The 16607-nt window shown below is 40.4% G+C and overlaps 2 protein-coding genes across 2 annotated transcripts in view; one reads left to right on the forward strand and one right to left on the reverse strand.

The window, feature by feature from the left end:
- The first annotated feature begins 286 nt into the window (after window positions 1-286).
- On the forward strand, window positions 287-4721 carry Fam237a (family with sequence similarity 237 member A). Its single transcript, XM_036173001.1, has 2 exons — window positions 287-701; window positions 4570-4721. Exons 1-2 carry the CDS (start codon window positions 287-289, stop codon window positions 4719-4721), a joined length of 567 nt encoding a protein of 188 aa, XP_036028894.1.
- Window positions 4722-8053: 3332 nt separating this feature from the next.
- Dytn (dystrotelin) overlaps window positions 8054-16607 on the reverse strand; it is a 51313-nt gene continuing 42759 nt past the window's right edge. The window contains exon 14 of the mRNA XM_036173002.1: window positions 8054-8157. Within this exon, the coding sequence (XP_036028895.1) occupies window positions 8054-8157 (104 nt within the window). The remainder of the gene's footprint in view (window positions 8158-16607) is intronic.

Below are 16607 nucleotides of genomic sequence, written 5' to 3' on the forward strand. Positions count from 1 at the left end.
TTTAAGCTACATTCCAGTGTAAACAATTTCACTCAGCTATCTCACAGGGAACACATCTTGGAAATTCTTCTTAGCTTGGCTATCTTGGTTGTGCACAACCTGGATTGGGAATAGGTCATCTAGGGAGAACAAGGCTTGTGATATGGGGAGAAGGTAAGTCTCTTCCTAATTAGTAATGGTGGTGTGTTTCTTCTCGGACCGAGACTCTCAGGGGCACACTTGTTTCTTTTATGGCATGGAAGACAAGCTTGGACTGATGTATTTCCGTGTGTACAGTTGCAGGACCATGGCTGATCCTGGCACCAGAAGAGGGATCCACTGCCCTCTGAGTCTCACCTGCTCCCTGCTCATTGTGGGAATGTGCTGTGTGTCTCCTTTGTTCTGTCACAGTCAGACAGACCTGCTGGCTCTTAACCAAGCTGATCCTCAGTGCTGGGAGTCCTCCTCAATGCTCCTCTTGGAAATGCAGAAGCCTCGTGTTTCTAACACTGTTTCTGGCTTTTGGGATTTTATGATCTACCTGAAGTCATCTGAGAACTTGAAGCATGGGGCACTGTTCTGGGATCTGGCCCAACTCTTCTGGGACATCTACATAGACTGTGTCCTCTCCAGGAACCATGGCTTAGGAAGGAGGGAACTGGCTGGAGAGGAAAAGAAGGAAAAGCAAAGCTCAACAGTGCTGCATTTGGGGATCAAACAAGGTGCATGGCCCTGGCCTGTTGAATTTGTCTATCAAGTGTGATGTGCTAATGTGTGAGGAAGAGGGAGTGGCCCTAGGGGAAGCCATTATCACATACAGTCCTTTAAAGGAGAGGGTGTCAAGATAGTTCAAATAACAGAATAACTGTTTATGTCAACATTGTGGGTCCACTCTAGTATTTCATGTGAAAAGTCATTAGGAAGAGGGAGAGAGTGGGAGGGGAGAGAGAGAGAGAGAGAGAGAGAGAGAGAGAGAGAGAGGGAGAGAGAGGGAGAGGGAAGAGAGAGAGCAAGAGGGGGAGAGAGATGGAGGGGGGGAGAAAGGAGGGGAGAGAGGGGGTAGAGATGGAGATGGAGAGAGAGAGAGAGAAAGAGAGAGGGAGAGAAAGAGGGAAGAGAGAGGGGAGGGAGAGAGAGGGAGGAAGGGAGGGGGAGAGGGGTAATGTATAAATTGCAATGTAAAGATGTAAGGCTTGCCCCAAAATGAAGACTTATTTATTATTTATTGATAACTTGAATGTAACTTGGTGTTTTCTTTATGTGGAAATAATAAGATATGGGTAGGAGCTGGTGGCAGGGAGATATCTGTAGCATGGGAATTCTTGCCCCCTTTAAAGTGAAAATTAATCCATCACTTTCATGCAAATGAAGGAACATCTTGAGAGATACTTAATTGATGACGTCAAGAGCAAAAATATCAACTAGACTATATTTATTCCTTGTTGCTGTTTGAATGAATCACAAATAAGTAACAAACTTCTACTAAGTAATTAATTTTTAGTAAGTTGTAACTTCTTGAAAGTTGGGGGACTTTTTTTTACTACAGTGAATACCATATACTAATTCAAATACAGTCTTCTCTAGAGGTCTAGGAGAAACGTTACATATATAATAGGTGTATACACACACACACATAAACATTTACATATAAAATGATTATAATCTAACTCTATTAGAGTCTGAAGGAGTGAGTCCCTGTAAGTTACGAGAGACACCTGAGCCCTAATCACACAATTTTCCTTCTTCCTTCTATGGTGTCCTTTTCCATCCATAAGTTTCCAAATCTAGTAGCAAGGGTTGTTTTGGTGTAGTTAGAATTATATGTGCGCTGGTGAAAAATCAAGGCATAACTAAGCTTTACTAGTGAATGTTTAATTGTGAGCACTGTTATATGTCTCTAAAATGGTTCAGTTGAAGAAACATCTGTCAATAACAGTTCCATAGCTGCCCTCTCCTAAGATTTTTACAGGGTGTTTCTAAAATACATGGTTTGTTGTAATCTCAGTGACTAAAAATTCCTCATGATTCACTGAGCCAAGAAACCAGACAATCCTCTACTACTATTTATATAAGTAGGTGTAACAATAACTTCCTCCAGTTCTGCTTCTCAGATGAAATATTCTCTCAGCAGATTTGCTACTGAAGTGAAAATACATGATGGCCATCTTTAAAGGTTGGTTACCAGTATTTTAAAAACACACCTAGCCGAAGCCGCCCAGGCATCAGCATCAATTAGTAAGGACCATATATTTTCTTCTTCTGAAGCCCCTGATGGTGTGTAAGACTCCATCTATCCCCATCAGAGTTAGCTGTTCTGCTCAAGGCACTAAGGCACCACTGTTTTCAAAGCCCGCCTCTACTTTCCATAATTATGAGACATAGCTACAGAATAAATGAAGGAAATATTATTGTATTCAGCTGAACATAAAAAATAATGCCTCTAAAACTTCAGCTCTGGAAGTCACTTTCTGCTCTTCACCAGAGAGTTCAGATGGACTCAGCTGGTCTGCAAATTTTAGGAGAAGTTGATCTGCAAATAGCTCGGTAGCAGAAGCCAACATTTCCCTCTATTAAAGTTATTTTAATGTTTTGCACAAGCAATTGTTTGAAGATCAGGAAATGAGATTTTCCATTTGGTTGGTCTAATCACAGTAGGATGGGGTCTCGGGTCAAGGAGATACATGTTAAATAGTTACAGGAACACTGTGATTTCCTTTCAAGAAGCCTTACTCAATCTCTAGAGGTTCAAGCTGGCTCTGAATGTACCAGGGTGGATCCTCTAGTGAATTTTGCTTTTGTTCCTGGGGATGGAGTGCTATGAAGTTGCAATGAAAATGGGGGTGAAGAGGTGTTTGTCCCCCTTAGTTTTCAGGAAAATCATAGCATTAGGGCATAAGGATATAACTAAAATTACTGCATACGTAATACACACAAGGGTTCTTGCTCTTACGTCTTTACAATCATTTACTTTACAGCCATTTACGAAATCTTCCTATGAATTATGTTTTGCTAAATTATGTGATCCATGAGATACTGTTTTTAATATATAGCATTTGTTAATATTGCATCAGCAAATCTGAAAACAAAAGGTATCAAATAGGTATGGAACCTTGGGAAAGTTAATTTGTGTATTTAATTCTTACTATTTTCATCAGAAAAAGGAGGCTATGCAATTGGATGGATCACAAAGTCTCTCCGTGTTCTCTGTTTGCTCGAATGTTCTGTGATTCTGTGAAAAGCCCTTATTAACTCTGGAGACACTGGAGAAGTTTTACCTTCAGAACAGGTGACCGAGCTGAATAATGACCGGGACACCATGGCTGTTCATAACAATGATAAGCAGGGACAGAAGAGGCCGGAAATAAGAGTTATACAAAGTCTGAGGGCTGCAGATGACGTTATGAGTACAGATTCCAAAGATTACTTTTAATCTAGAAAGACACGAGCTAATAATAGCTGGATACTGACTAGTCCATTTTAAGGAAGCCCTGAATAGGATCCATAGTCCCAGGTTTCATCTCCAAATTTTGATGAGGTTATGGCTCTGGGAAGGCACAGTCAAGAGGGAGAGAAGAGATGAAAGGTGATGGAGGAGGGGAGAAGGGAAGAGAGGGAGCAAGGGGATGGGCAGGGCAAGAGCGAGAGACTGATTGGATAGTACACTGATAACTCCCAAAGAGAAAATAGCAGGCTTCAGGTTCACTCATAAGCCCGTGAAGATGAAGATTTCTCTGAAAATAAAAAGATTTTGAGGTGCAGTATTATCTGTGTAAGAACGACACTTTCTTCAATAGATTTTGCTTTGCCACTAAGAAAGATGGAGGGGGGTCAATCTGCATGCCTAGGACTTACAGTTTGTATGCTCCCCCCCAATTTTTTTTTTTTTTTTGTGGATGGGGGGGGTTGTAATGAGAAAAGTTAAAATTTAGATTTATAATCTGGTGATGTTTATGATAGGTGCCTAACAAATGTCTGTAGTTCTTATTATTTTTAAACATTACACACAGAAAACCCTGCTTCAGTGATATGAACAGATCCACACATGTCTGGTTCTCTGCTTTACCGTAAGGAGTTTCCCAAGTCGCATACTCAACAAGCATCCATCTGTAACTTGATTGTCAGGAAGTGCCACGGGGAGCAGCCGATGCCGTGGCACAAACCTCTTCATTCCAATATTATTTATCAAAAACCGTGGAGATAATCCAAATGTCCACAGTAGGGTAATAGCTAAATAAACCCCAGAGTGAGTGTTTCTGGGTTGAGGACAACACTCTGTCTGGAAGGTTGTGTTACTGGAGGTTTAAAATGTTTGCTTGATGTTTCTATAGTAAACATATAATGACTCTTCAAACTCTAAAGTCACACACTACTTTAATTGACACATGTTATAAATGATAGTGATTTATTTAACTCGGGCCATGTAAGTAAAATGCACAGGACAGAAAACACTGCAAATAGGAGTTTACATATATGTTCTACCTATACATAGAATCGTGAAGTTGGAGTAACAAAAATATCTTTCGTGGAAGAACAACAACTAACCTCAGTGAATTGCAGCAACCTTACGAAGCTCCTTTTCTCGACTTCCAGGTGCCTATTCTCATCTCTTAAGAACCCCTTTCTTAAAGAAGAAGGAGTTGATTGGAGATTTGATAAGTGTGCACATGCGCAGGCGGGGCTCTAGGATTGGTGGAAAAGAGAAGTCGGAAGTAAAGAGAAAACAAAGCCACCTGCAGAGCTAGCTTGAGCCTTGGAATTAAAAAAAAAAAAAAAAAGAATATTTTCCTATCAATCATTTATGCATTTGAAGTCAAATAATGTCCGGAGGTGAATATCATGCCACGTTCTCTGAGAGTGCTTCGTCTTTTCAGCTTCTTGGTTGCTAGCCAGTCTTTTCATATGGTGAGGACTTCCTGAGCACTCCGCTGTCTACAAAGAACTTCCTGTTCTTGGGGAGGTCTGGCATCACTGATGAACTAGACGGCCACACATTTAGCCTGCATAAACCACGTGCATCACCAGCCATTAACCGACCGCGGTACTGCTTATGAAACTGGTACGGACGATGCGCATGAACGGTATTACTGATGGTCTGTGATTCTCGACCTTGCCCGAGAGAATAGTTTTGAATACGGGATGAAGAAGAAACCACAGGGGGGAAGAAAACGTTCATCTAATGAAAACAAAATTAATAAAAGCTTTGGCTCCCAACTGGTGTTATTGGATTCTCTTTATTTAAATCTTTAGTACTAGCACGAACCGTGTCTAAATTCTAATAAGGTAGCATAATTATTTTTCAATTATGTATTTGCTGTTTGATTAAATATTAAAGCCTATAAGTGGTTATACTTTGCACTGAAAAGCAAAATAAAATGAAAGTGGATGTGATATAAGAAGAACCTGTCAATATTTTTTTTTCCTTGAAAAATGATCGGCCTGAATGAGGTCTGTCACAGCAAAGCCCCATTAACAACTGCCTATGAGATCTAGAAAAGACACTATTTTTACCTCAAATTATTCCCATATTTCTAACATTTCTCTTAAAACACATGCTTGACAAGGAGTTTGAATTTCACATATATTAGCAATTAGTCTCAGGGAAAGTGTCACTGTTTGGGGCCCTCCTCAAACTAGAGAAGTTGTCTAAAGGTTATCAGAAGATGCAGCTTCATTGAAGGATTAGCTGAGTCCTAACAACATGGGAGGGAACCCTGAGAAGAGCTGGTGGTGGGTGGTTGGGGAGATGCCATGGTGGGTGGTGGGGAGATGCCATGATGGGCGGTGGTAGTGGAGATGCCATGGTAGGGCACAGTAGGGGAGATGCCATGGTGGGGGGTAGTAGGGAGATGCCATGGTGGTGGGTGGTGGGGAGATGCCATAGTTGGGGGTAGTGGGAGATGACAGCCTTTGGTTTTGGTTGACTGAGAGAATGAGAACATTAATAAGCTAGCACTCTGACTACTTTTACATATAAGCTCATGCTTTGCATCTATCCTGTTTTCTCTAAGATGTTTCATCAAATTCATGAAAACGTTTTGAAAAGATCATTATCTTTTACAAACTAATGAAGGGACATGGCTCTTGGAGAACAGGCCTGCTTTCTCTTCCTCCCTCATCGTGGCACTCCACATAGGAGCTGGCAGGGTTTTTTTGTGTTTTTGACTGTGGTAGTTTGAATATTAATTGGCCCCCATAATTCCAAAGGGAGTGGCACCATATATTATTAGGAGGTGTGGCCTTGTGGAGTAGGTGTGGTTTTGTTGAAGGAAGTGTGTCACTGTGAAGGCAGGCTTTGAGATCTCATATATGTTCAAGATACCTACTGCCCAGTGTCACAGACCATTTCCTGTTGCCTTTAAGATGTAGGACTCGAAGCTCCTTCTCCAGCACCACATCTGCCTGCATGTTGCCATGTCCCACCATGATGATAATGGACTAAACCTCTGAAACTGTAAGCCAGCCCCAACTAAATGTTTTCCTTTCTAAGAGTTGCCGTGGTCATGGTGTCTCTTCAGAGCAATAGGAACCCTAACTAAGACATGATTTTTTTTTTCCCATAAAGGGTCAGGACATGAGCGTTACTGGTTCTGTGGGCTGCCCTGTGCTGCTTGCCATAATGGTTGTCTGTCAAGGTAGAACTGGAGGAAACAGGGTCACACGTGTTCATAATAGCAGGGCTGCCGTCTAATAAGTGCTTAACACAGCAGGTTGAAATGTGCCCCCTGAAATTTGAATCCGTACAACTATACAGCTATAAAGTGCTGACCTATGTTGCGGTGTGTACTTATCAAGCTTGTGAGGAAGACTCCGGGATGATACATGAAGGAAAGTTACTTGATTCAGTGGTAAAAGATAAATAAAAATTATGGTTGATTGAAAAGAAAAAAATTAAATATTGGGATTAGATTGAGAGAAAACGTAGTCTTAAACATGGGTCTTATTGCCTTTCATAGGCAATCCAAGGAATGATTGATCAGTCTTCTTGTAACAAGGACTGAAGGTCAAGACATTGGAGTCACAGCAATATTTATTGAGAGAAATAAGAGACTGGTGGCAAGCATAGAGCCAGGCACAGGGTTCAAATCTGGCATGAAATGTCAGCTGAATGACTTTGGAAGTCATTTGGCCTCTTTGTACCTTTTTTTTTTTTCTTATAAAAGAAGCTAAAAACTCGTTAGGTCTGTCGTGAGAATTGAATATGGTAATGCACAGAAGATACTTAGAAACTGTGTGTTCTAATGGTAAAAGGATGTTAGGTATTATTCTAGACAGCAATATAAACATCAGCTCTAACAATTCAACACAAGGGGTAAGGACCCCTCGAAGTACTTTGGTAAAGCTCATCACACACGTGGGGTTTTTAGGAAGAAACATTTTATTTATTTATTTTAAATTTGAGCTGTTTGTGGATATTTATATGGTTGTAAGGAATGGTACAGAGACATCCATGTACCTTTTGTTCAGTTTCTCCCAATATGAGCATTGTGTAACTACACTGCAACATCCCAACTAGAAAATTGACAATGGGGAAGCCCAGACCGGAAACAGTTTTCACTGTTTTTATACGCAGTGTGTGTGTGTGTGTGTGTGTGTGTGTGTGTGTGTGTGTGTGTGTGTGTGTCTGTGTGTGTCTGTGTGTCTGTGAGACTCTGCTTAGTTCTTTGCTAAACCTGCCATTTAACAGGAATATCAGCTAGAAAATTGGGTCATTAATTCAGTGTCACCAGTGACACTTGAAGACAGTTTGTTACACTTCTGTGGATCACACAATTGACTATTACTACCAAAATATATAGAGTGGCCGTCTGATGGAAATTCAGCGACCTGGATTTCATCTGCTGCTGCTGTGTGTGGTCTCTTTTCCCTCCTCTGCACTTCTTTGCCCTCCAGGTTTAACTCTACATTGAAGAACTACGATACACAAGTAGGGAGGTTAAAGAAAACAACCCCCGCCCCAAGTTCATACCCTCGTTTCAACCTCTCAGAGAGATGCTCAAGGCTTAATTCTTAAGTTTGGATCTTGAATAAAGGTTTTTGTCATCACACCAAGTGGCCTTTTAGTTTGGATGCCTTTTCACTCCGAGCTGGGTAAGGTGATTTGATCCACAAGGGCAGAGAAAGCCCTGGACACCTGCTCAGCTCTACCATACAGCTCCATGTCCACTGAAGGCTGCAGACCTGAAATCAGCAAGCAGAAGAAAGAACCTTTTAGGAATATATACCTCCCAGATCCCAGAGATCTGTGTGGCTACAGCTCTCACCTGCAGAGAAGAATCAGATCCCATCTTCTCTCCACTCCCTTTTCCTCAACAGAGAAGGTAACCTGTTCTTAACTTACTATGGTCTGTCCTACTAATCCATCCTGGCTGCTAGAATGAATCTATGGGACCAGAGAGCCCACCCCAGAGTGCTTTCACAGAAACACTGCTGTATATCATAACCTCCTGAAGGAGAGTGTTGAAACACACGGGTAACCACTCCCCACCACAAGAGTCATGTTCAGTCTCTCTGGGGCCAGCCAGCAAATCTGTACCTGCAAGTTCTAGGTGACACGGGTTCAGCTGGTTGAGGAGCCATATTCTCAGACCACCTCCTTGCAGCTAACAGGAGACAGAGACCCCCAAAGAAAGCCACAACTTGTCACAACACAAAGAATAACTGACTGTGAGGAGCTCAGCCTCAGTTGATCCATGATACAACACAACCTCTATACCTAAGGCTCCGGGAACATGGAAGATGGGGTAGAAAAAGCCAGAGGACCAGGACATCTGCGGCGAGATTGTGTCTTCTATATATGACAGGGAAGCTGTATCCATGACATTTCAGCAATTTGGCTGTCTTATTTAAGACTTGAACAGTGACAAAACCAGTTAAAATACCAATGTGGATGGGGGAAAAGAAATCTCATGGGGCTCCATCCCTCTATGAAGAGCTACAAGGAATTAATGACTAGAGAGGGAGAATTAGTCTTCCCCAGCAATGAGCCCTCTAACTGGCTATCTAATACCAAGTAGTCAATTCTAAAAACATACACATACAGCAACACTGTATGGGCTTAGTGGATTGTACTTATACATTTGTTCATTTTATATATAGTAACATTAATAACAAAAGAAAAAGAGGCCATGAATTTCAGAGAGAGCAGGGGCTGGAGGTAGCTATGGGAGGGGTCAGAGAGATAAGAGGGGGCAGGAGGGAAGAAGTGATGTAAATACAGTACTTACATATTAAGCTAAAAAAATAATTTAATTTTAAAAAGGCTTGAGTGTTGCCCACAATCTGTTATAATAAGGATTGCTGTGTTGTAAAACTAACAGAATTTGGTAGCTGCTGTTAAAAATTTGATGTATATAGTCTTTAAAACAAGAGAGCTTTTATTTTTTAAATATGTTCTTATTTATATTTAGTATCCTTTAACATATTGAAGAAGTAAAGACACATCTGTGTAGATATATTTTTTTAAAATAAAGCATCCTAAGTTGCTAAGAATGATTATCTATAAGAAACAGGGTAACTTGTAGCATGAATCTTAAAGAGTCTTATTAATAAAATCAAACCTGAGGCCAGTGATTGGGTTGAATGATGGAAGATCGGAGAAACAGAACAAGCCACAGCTACCTCACCTTGCCAGTTTCTTAGGTGATCCTGTTTCCTCAGGCTGGAAGCCTCTGAATGAATCTCAGCTGAACTGTGCTGCTCCAAAGCCTATAAGCTTAACCAACCAAACGCTTAACCAGCCAAATGCTTCTAGTTTCTGGTCTTCATGCCTTATATATCTTTCTCTTTCTGCCGTCACTCCCTGGAATTAAAGGCTTGCTTTCTGGGATTAAAGGCGTGTGTCTCCATGCTGGCTGTATCCTTGAACACTCAGAGATCTGCCTAGCTCTGCCTCCCAAGTGCTGGGATTAAAGGCGTGCACCACCACCGCCCAGCTTCTGCTATGGCTTGCTCTGACCCATTTTCTAGCCACTATTTTTGGTTCTGTATCTAGTGGCTGTGTATTCTCTGACCCCAGATAAATTTATTAGGGTGCACAATATTTTGAGGAACACAATACCACCACAGTAACTGAAGGACGTGTGAATGAATTAACTTTTAGAAAAGTTGCATACTTCGGCATTTTACTTCACAGTCAACACATATTATTATGTAATTGAAGAGACACGAGATCATAAAATGAAGACTCAAAAAATCTTTGGATAGTGATATGGTTCTATTGTAGTTATATCTGCACTATTTTCTGTGGGATTCAAGATGAGTACAAACCACCATTACTCTATGAATCCTCTCACACTGCTCCAGGGATACAAAGACCTTGGACAAACCATATTTCATTGCCTGACTAAAAATTTTTTCCAGCAGACCATAAATTTTAACATATTATTTTTCCCTTAAAAGTAATACAAATTTTAAAATTAAAAATGATGTTTATTGAATTGTTTATTTATTTGTTTGCCTGTGTATGTGTGTGTGAGCACATGTGTGAGTTTGCACCTTAGTACCTGGGTAGATCAGAGGGCAACTTGCAGGGTTCAGGTTCAATTCTCTCCTTCTACTATGTAGGTACCAGGGATGGAGAACATGTCATCAGTTCAGGTAGCAAGCTCCTTGACATGATAAGCTACCTCTTCTGCCCCCCAGTAAAAACTTTAAATATAGCAATACAGAAACAGGACAGTAGTAATCCATTCCACAAGGGTTTTTCTTCTTGTTCTTCTAAGCTCCACTCTTTCAAAACTACCTGAAGATATGACTCATCATGTAGCCCACTACTTGATCTGTACTTGTAACACACACACACACACACACACACACACACACACACACACACACACACACAGAGACACGCACGCGCGTGCACAAACTAAGTAACAGGCTATGTTCAAATATGTACCTGTATATATGTGTGTGTGTAAGTAATATAGCACATAGATTAAGCACTAATGAGATGTAGTATCTGTGAAACCAATGGTCAAGAGAGAATCACAATAGCAAAATTATTCACTTAAATATAAGTCAGAAATGTGCTAGAAAGCTATCAGTAGTGGATGGAGAGACTAGAAATTATCGAAGCATCTAGTCTATGATTACTCTTCTGCATAACTGAGCCCATATCCTTTTTTGAGCAATCAAGACAGTCAAGCGGATGCACAGCTCATTTCAGGATTGTGGTCTTCTGTGTTCCTCTCTGACGTATTTACTTTCACCAAATGGCTATTGGGCTATAATAGTTTTGGCAGTTAGTGCTCTTTTTTTTTTTCAGCATTTCTAACACATCAGATGATTTCTTAGCCTAATATGTTTATCGTGTTATGAGGGTCACTTGCCATGTTCAAAATTTTCTTTTGTATTTGACTCCTGACAAGTTGATTATAATGTGTCTTGTTTTGTGGCAGACTCCTTTGAGTTCATCCAATTTGGGGTCTTCAGGGCTTCATTTATCTGGCACTCCACCGACTTTCAGATGCTTGATGTTTTGGGCTGTTGTTTCTTCGGCTGTGCTTTCTGACTCTCTGTTCTGCACCGAGAACCTGTGTAACAGTTACAATGCTTTCACTGAGAACCTGTGTAACAGTTACAATGATGATTCCACAGCATCTCATCTCTCTCGGCTGGTTCCACTCCTCACTTTTCTCCTTGGGCTAACTTCAGATGCTCTCTCTGCAGCTGGCTTTGATTTTTCCATTGAGTCCATCCATTGAAATTCTTATTTTCTTCATGAATTTCTGTTTAATTCAACACACTTTGCTCTTTGTTACAACTCTCATTTTTTCATTCATTGCTCGCCTGAGCTCATCGACTGTATTTCTGGCAGTTAATAACTATTTTAAGTTAAGTTTTAGGTTAGCATACAGAGTAATGGGTTTCATTACGGAAGTTTTACACACATGGCGTTAAACGTTGTTCCTATTCATTCCCCTTCTTCACTACAGTTCCTCTGCTGCCCTTGCCCTTGCTGGCTGCCTTTCTTCACTCAGGTGATTCCCCTTCCTGCTTCCTTAGTACACATGTTCCATTATCTGATGGTTGTTTTGAATTCTCTGTCAGGTGACTCATTTATTTCTCCTTCATTAAGGTCTGTCTTTAGAGCTCTGCCTTGTTGCTTTGACTGTGCCAAGTGTCTCATCTTCTTCCTCTTTTCCACCCTCTCTTTGTGCTAGTACCCACACAGCTGGGGAAAAAAAATCACAACCTCTCCTGCTTTTCACTCAGTTTCCTAGAAGCTCTTCATGTAGTCTCATGAAAAAGCCCTTCGTGTATTCTCTTAAGCTGTGATACGAACTTCTCAAATCTTCCTATTAATCCTGGCTTCTGTTTTTGTTGTTAAAAGGCCTCAGGGTGTAAAATGTAAATATTGTTCCTTTCAGTCCTGCAAGACAGATGGTTGTTTTACAAAAGTCCCTACCACTGACACCACCACCACCACCACCACCACCAATTATAAAACCAGAGCCCCCACCTCCTGTAAGAGCATCCTAATGTCTCTATGAGACTGTAATTGGAAATAGAGGAAATCTTGGGACTTTAAGTTTTCTAAAAGAAAATTAGGTCATTCTGAATTGCATATTGTGAATTATTATGCCATTTGAATTTAGACATATGCTTGACTCTTATGATTTTCCTTCTAATAATGCAATGGTGCATGTATAAACACATATGAGTACCTTTATATAGAGAGATCTTGATATTGCTTAATCATGCATCAATCCTTTATCATTATTTATTACACAGGATCTTGGAGTTACAGTGTCAGATACATAGCCAATCTGTTTTTTTTTTTTTTTTTCCACAGCAAGGATGTGGGATTTGTGTTTTATTTAGCTTCATGCTTTTATTTTATTTTTTTCCAGACAGGGTTTCTCTGTGTAACACTGGCTGTCTTAGAACTTGCTCTGTAGACAAGGCTAGCCTCGAACTCACAGAGATCTGCCTGCCTCTGCCTCCTGAGTGCTGGGATTAAAAGTGCACATCACCACCACCCCACTTAGCTTCATGTTTTGTACTGAGTGTGAAGACGGAGCCTTGGCAAGTGCTTTCATTTGGGCTTACCCGGTGTTTGCTTTCAAGCTGTGCCTGCCTGCTCCTGTCCCACACTCCTGTCTGCCTGGCCTACAATTGAAATAAACAGGACCAAATGGAGGGCAAAGTTACAGATTAGATATTAGAATAACAGATAGTAGAATAAAAAGAATTTACAAGGTCTGCATGGGGAACTTCACCTCAAATGAAAAGAAATAATGAAATTAGATAATAAAACCAGAGGTTATGTGTTTTTCTTTTATCATAGGAGAAAAGCATATTAAACATTTCTTGAAATCTATTTTTTTTTCTGAAAAAATTAATCTAATTCATTTGCTACTAACTTTCAACATTCAGAATTTAAAGAGGTTCAGGGACCTCCTTATATGCCCCTCCTCCCTCTCTCTCTCTTGTAATTATAATTCCCATGGTCTCTGGAAATCTCATTATCTTAGGTCTTGATACTGAATCATTCTATTCAGCTAATGTAAATAGTGGCCTCAAAATGATCACCAAGTTTTCTGTCTCATTCCCATTAAGCTTTTAAGTAATATAAGGTTCATCATCTTTTAAAAAATGTGGTTTCTTTACAAAACTGTAACCTACGAAGACAATCAATTACTAGGCTAATTGCCATACTAGATGAATACAGTGACCCTCTGCTGGGTAAATTTTAGGCTATTATATGTCAATACTAGGTGTTTCTAACTTTTTAAAGCAATTCTTCATATAAAAGTGGGACAGTAAAGTGATGAGAAACTTTTTGCTGTTATGTGATGCTTCTACTATAGTGTGGACATAAACTCAAGTAGCTGATAATTTAGCTGCATTCCCCACATGTTCATGGGTGTGGTTATCATACATCTGGCTCTGATTAACTTTAGTGTAATGTTGGTAAGTCTGCATAGTTAATGTATAGTTTATGGGGAATTTTTTTTGTTTGTTGTTTTTTGAGACAGGGTTTCTCTGTGAAGCTTTGTGCCTTTCCTGGATCTGGCTCTATAGATCAGGCTGGCCTTGAACTCACAGAGATCCACCTGGCTCTGCCTCCCGAGTGCTGGGATTAAAGGTGTGCGCCACCTGGCGGGAATTTTTTAAATATAATCCATACTACCAATGGTAAAGTAGAGTTTGAAAAAAAAAGGGGGGTTATATCCACACCAGATTGAAATAAGGATAAAAACTTAAGTATAGGGTTGGGGGTATGGGCACAGCACTTGTTTGGCATGCACAGGGTTGATCCCCCACACTATATCAATTGAGAATAGTAGTGATATATTGTGTACCCTAATAAAGCTTGCCTGAGGATCAGAGGACAGAGCCAGCCACTAGATTAGACAGAGAGGCCAGACAGTGGTGGCACACAACCTTAATCCTATCACTCGGGATGCATGGATCTCTGTGAGTTCAAGGCAATGCTGGGAACAGAGCCAGGCAGTGGTGGCACACACCTTTAATCCCAGTACTGGGAAGCACACACACCTTTCATCCCAGGAAGTGACCATGGGGCTGAGAGAGGTATATAAGGTGTGAGGAAACAGGAACTAAGGCAGTTCAGCTGAGACCTTTTTGGGTGAAGACCCAGAGGATTTCAGTCAGAGGATTCGTGGAGTTGGTGAGGTAAGAGGTGGTGACTGTGGCTTGCTCTGCTTCTCTGATCTTTCAGCTTTTATCCCAATATCTGTTACCAGTGTATTTTTTAATTTAATTTAATTTTTTTATTTTTATTAAAAGACCATCTAAGATTTGAACAACAGAGAACAGTGGTACATATCTGTAATCCTAGCACTGGGAAAGTAGAGGATGGAGAACCAGAAGTTCAATGTTATCTTTGTTTGTTTGTTTTTTTGTTTTTTGAGACAGTGTCTCTTTGTGTAGCTTTGTGCCTTTCCTGGAACTGGCTTTTGGGGACCAGACTGGCCTCGAACTCACAGAGATCCACCTGCCTCTGCCTCCCAAGTGCTGGGATTAAAGGCGGGTGCCACCACCGCCCGGCCAAGGTTATCTTTTGATACATGGCACATTTTAGGTCAGCCTGAGCCAGGTAAGATCCTGTCTCAAAACAAACAAACAAGCAAGAAATCCTTTAGAAATACTTGAGTGAGCAGATACACAATGAAAAATACTATCCATGAGGTTAACACACACACACACACACACACACACACACACACACACACACACACTCATGCCTTGTTCCTGAGCCATACAAACAAATAGTTAACAAATATAGGAAAAAGGTAATAAATTTAAATCTTAAAAATTAGCATTTTAAGGGGGTTTGAGGAGATTAATCAGTGAGTAAGGATACTTGCTGCACAAGCATGAAGAACTGAGTTCAGAAACTTCATGCCCACATCAAAATCTGCACAGGGTGCATACAGGTATAACCCCAGTGTAGTGAGAGATGGGGGCAGAAGCATCATTAGCACAGGTTGGATGCCAGCCTAGCTCCAGGTTCAGTGAGAAGCCCTGTCTTGTACAGAGTGAGAGAGCAGGAACCCTGTTGTTCTTTCCTGGCCTCCGTGAGTGTCTACAGGTACAACTGAGACACACCACACGTGTGTATTTCACACACAAAAGAAAATTAGTATTTTTTTGAATTATAAGAATTTTTGTATAATAATAATAATGCATACTTCCTGTAATAACATCTCAATGGTTCGACAGAGACTGTGAACAGAAGGAAACAGGTGAAAAATTGACACTTAAAGAGTATTTTCTAAAAGATTAGGTAATTCTTTTTTTGTTTTTTAAACTAGAGCTGAGGACTGAACCCAGGGCCTTGCACTTGCTAGGCAAGCGCTCTACCACTGATCTAAATCCCCAACCCCAAGATTAGGTAATTCTAATTGCACATTACACATGATCACATCATCTAAACTTAGAAAGGCACTGACGCTTTTATAATTTTCTCTTAATTTCATAATTTTCTTTTAATGGTATAATGATGATAAATGCATATAAATATATTTCTATGTACAGACCTTGATAACGTCACTTAAATATGCATTGATCTTTTACCCTTAGGTTTGACACTGGAGAAATGTTAAGATATTAAAATACAGATCTAGGTGATGAGGAATCTAAAGTATGCACTGTAGTGATATGCATTTGTGAGGGCTGACTCAGCAAAAAGTTTTAGAATTCAGAAACCTTCATCAGCTCACCTGGAAAACAGAAACAACGCAAAAAGCAAGGCAAAGATGCGCCAGGTTAAAACTGTTTCAATAAGGCCCAAGTGACCAGTGACATTTTCCTGAAAAGGTGAAGTGGATATTGACTTTGTTTTGAATACTCATCCATCGTGACCCCAAGGATGCTTAGGCAGAACTACAGTGCATGGAATGTTGTGTTGGTTTAAGAATCGGGCGTAAGAACCTTTCATTCTGTCTTTGTCCTATGCCCTGGACATCTCTGAGAATTCATTCCCTTTTATACTATGGCTGTGACTTCAACTCTATTTACTGCAATACTTTGTTTTATTGACTCTACCAAGGTCTGTATAAAGTTGACATTGTTATGGGCCTAGGTTGTGGCTCTCCAACCGTCACCCTCGAACCCCCAAGTTTATATTTTAAAGGTTTAATTCCAGAACCTCAGAATAT

Source organism: Onychomys torridus, chromosome 23 (assembly GCF_903995425.1).
Source record: "Onychomys torridus chromosome 23, mOncTor1.1, whole genome shotgun sequence".
NCBI lineage: Eukaryota > Metazoa > Chordata > Mammalia > Rodentia > Cricetidae > Onychomys > Onychomys torridus.

What these genes read in the sequence shown, in the direction of transcription:
- Fam237a (XM_036173001.1), top strand. Translation starts at nt 287, where the DNA reads ATGGCTGATCCTGGCACCAGAAGAGGGATCCACTGCCCTCTGAGTCTC. An exon ending in GCATTTGGGGATCAAACAAG is followed by an intron (nt 702 to 4,569) that starts GTGCATGGCCCT and finishes CTCGACTTCCAG; the next exon opens with GTGCCTATTCTCATCTCTTA.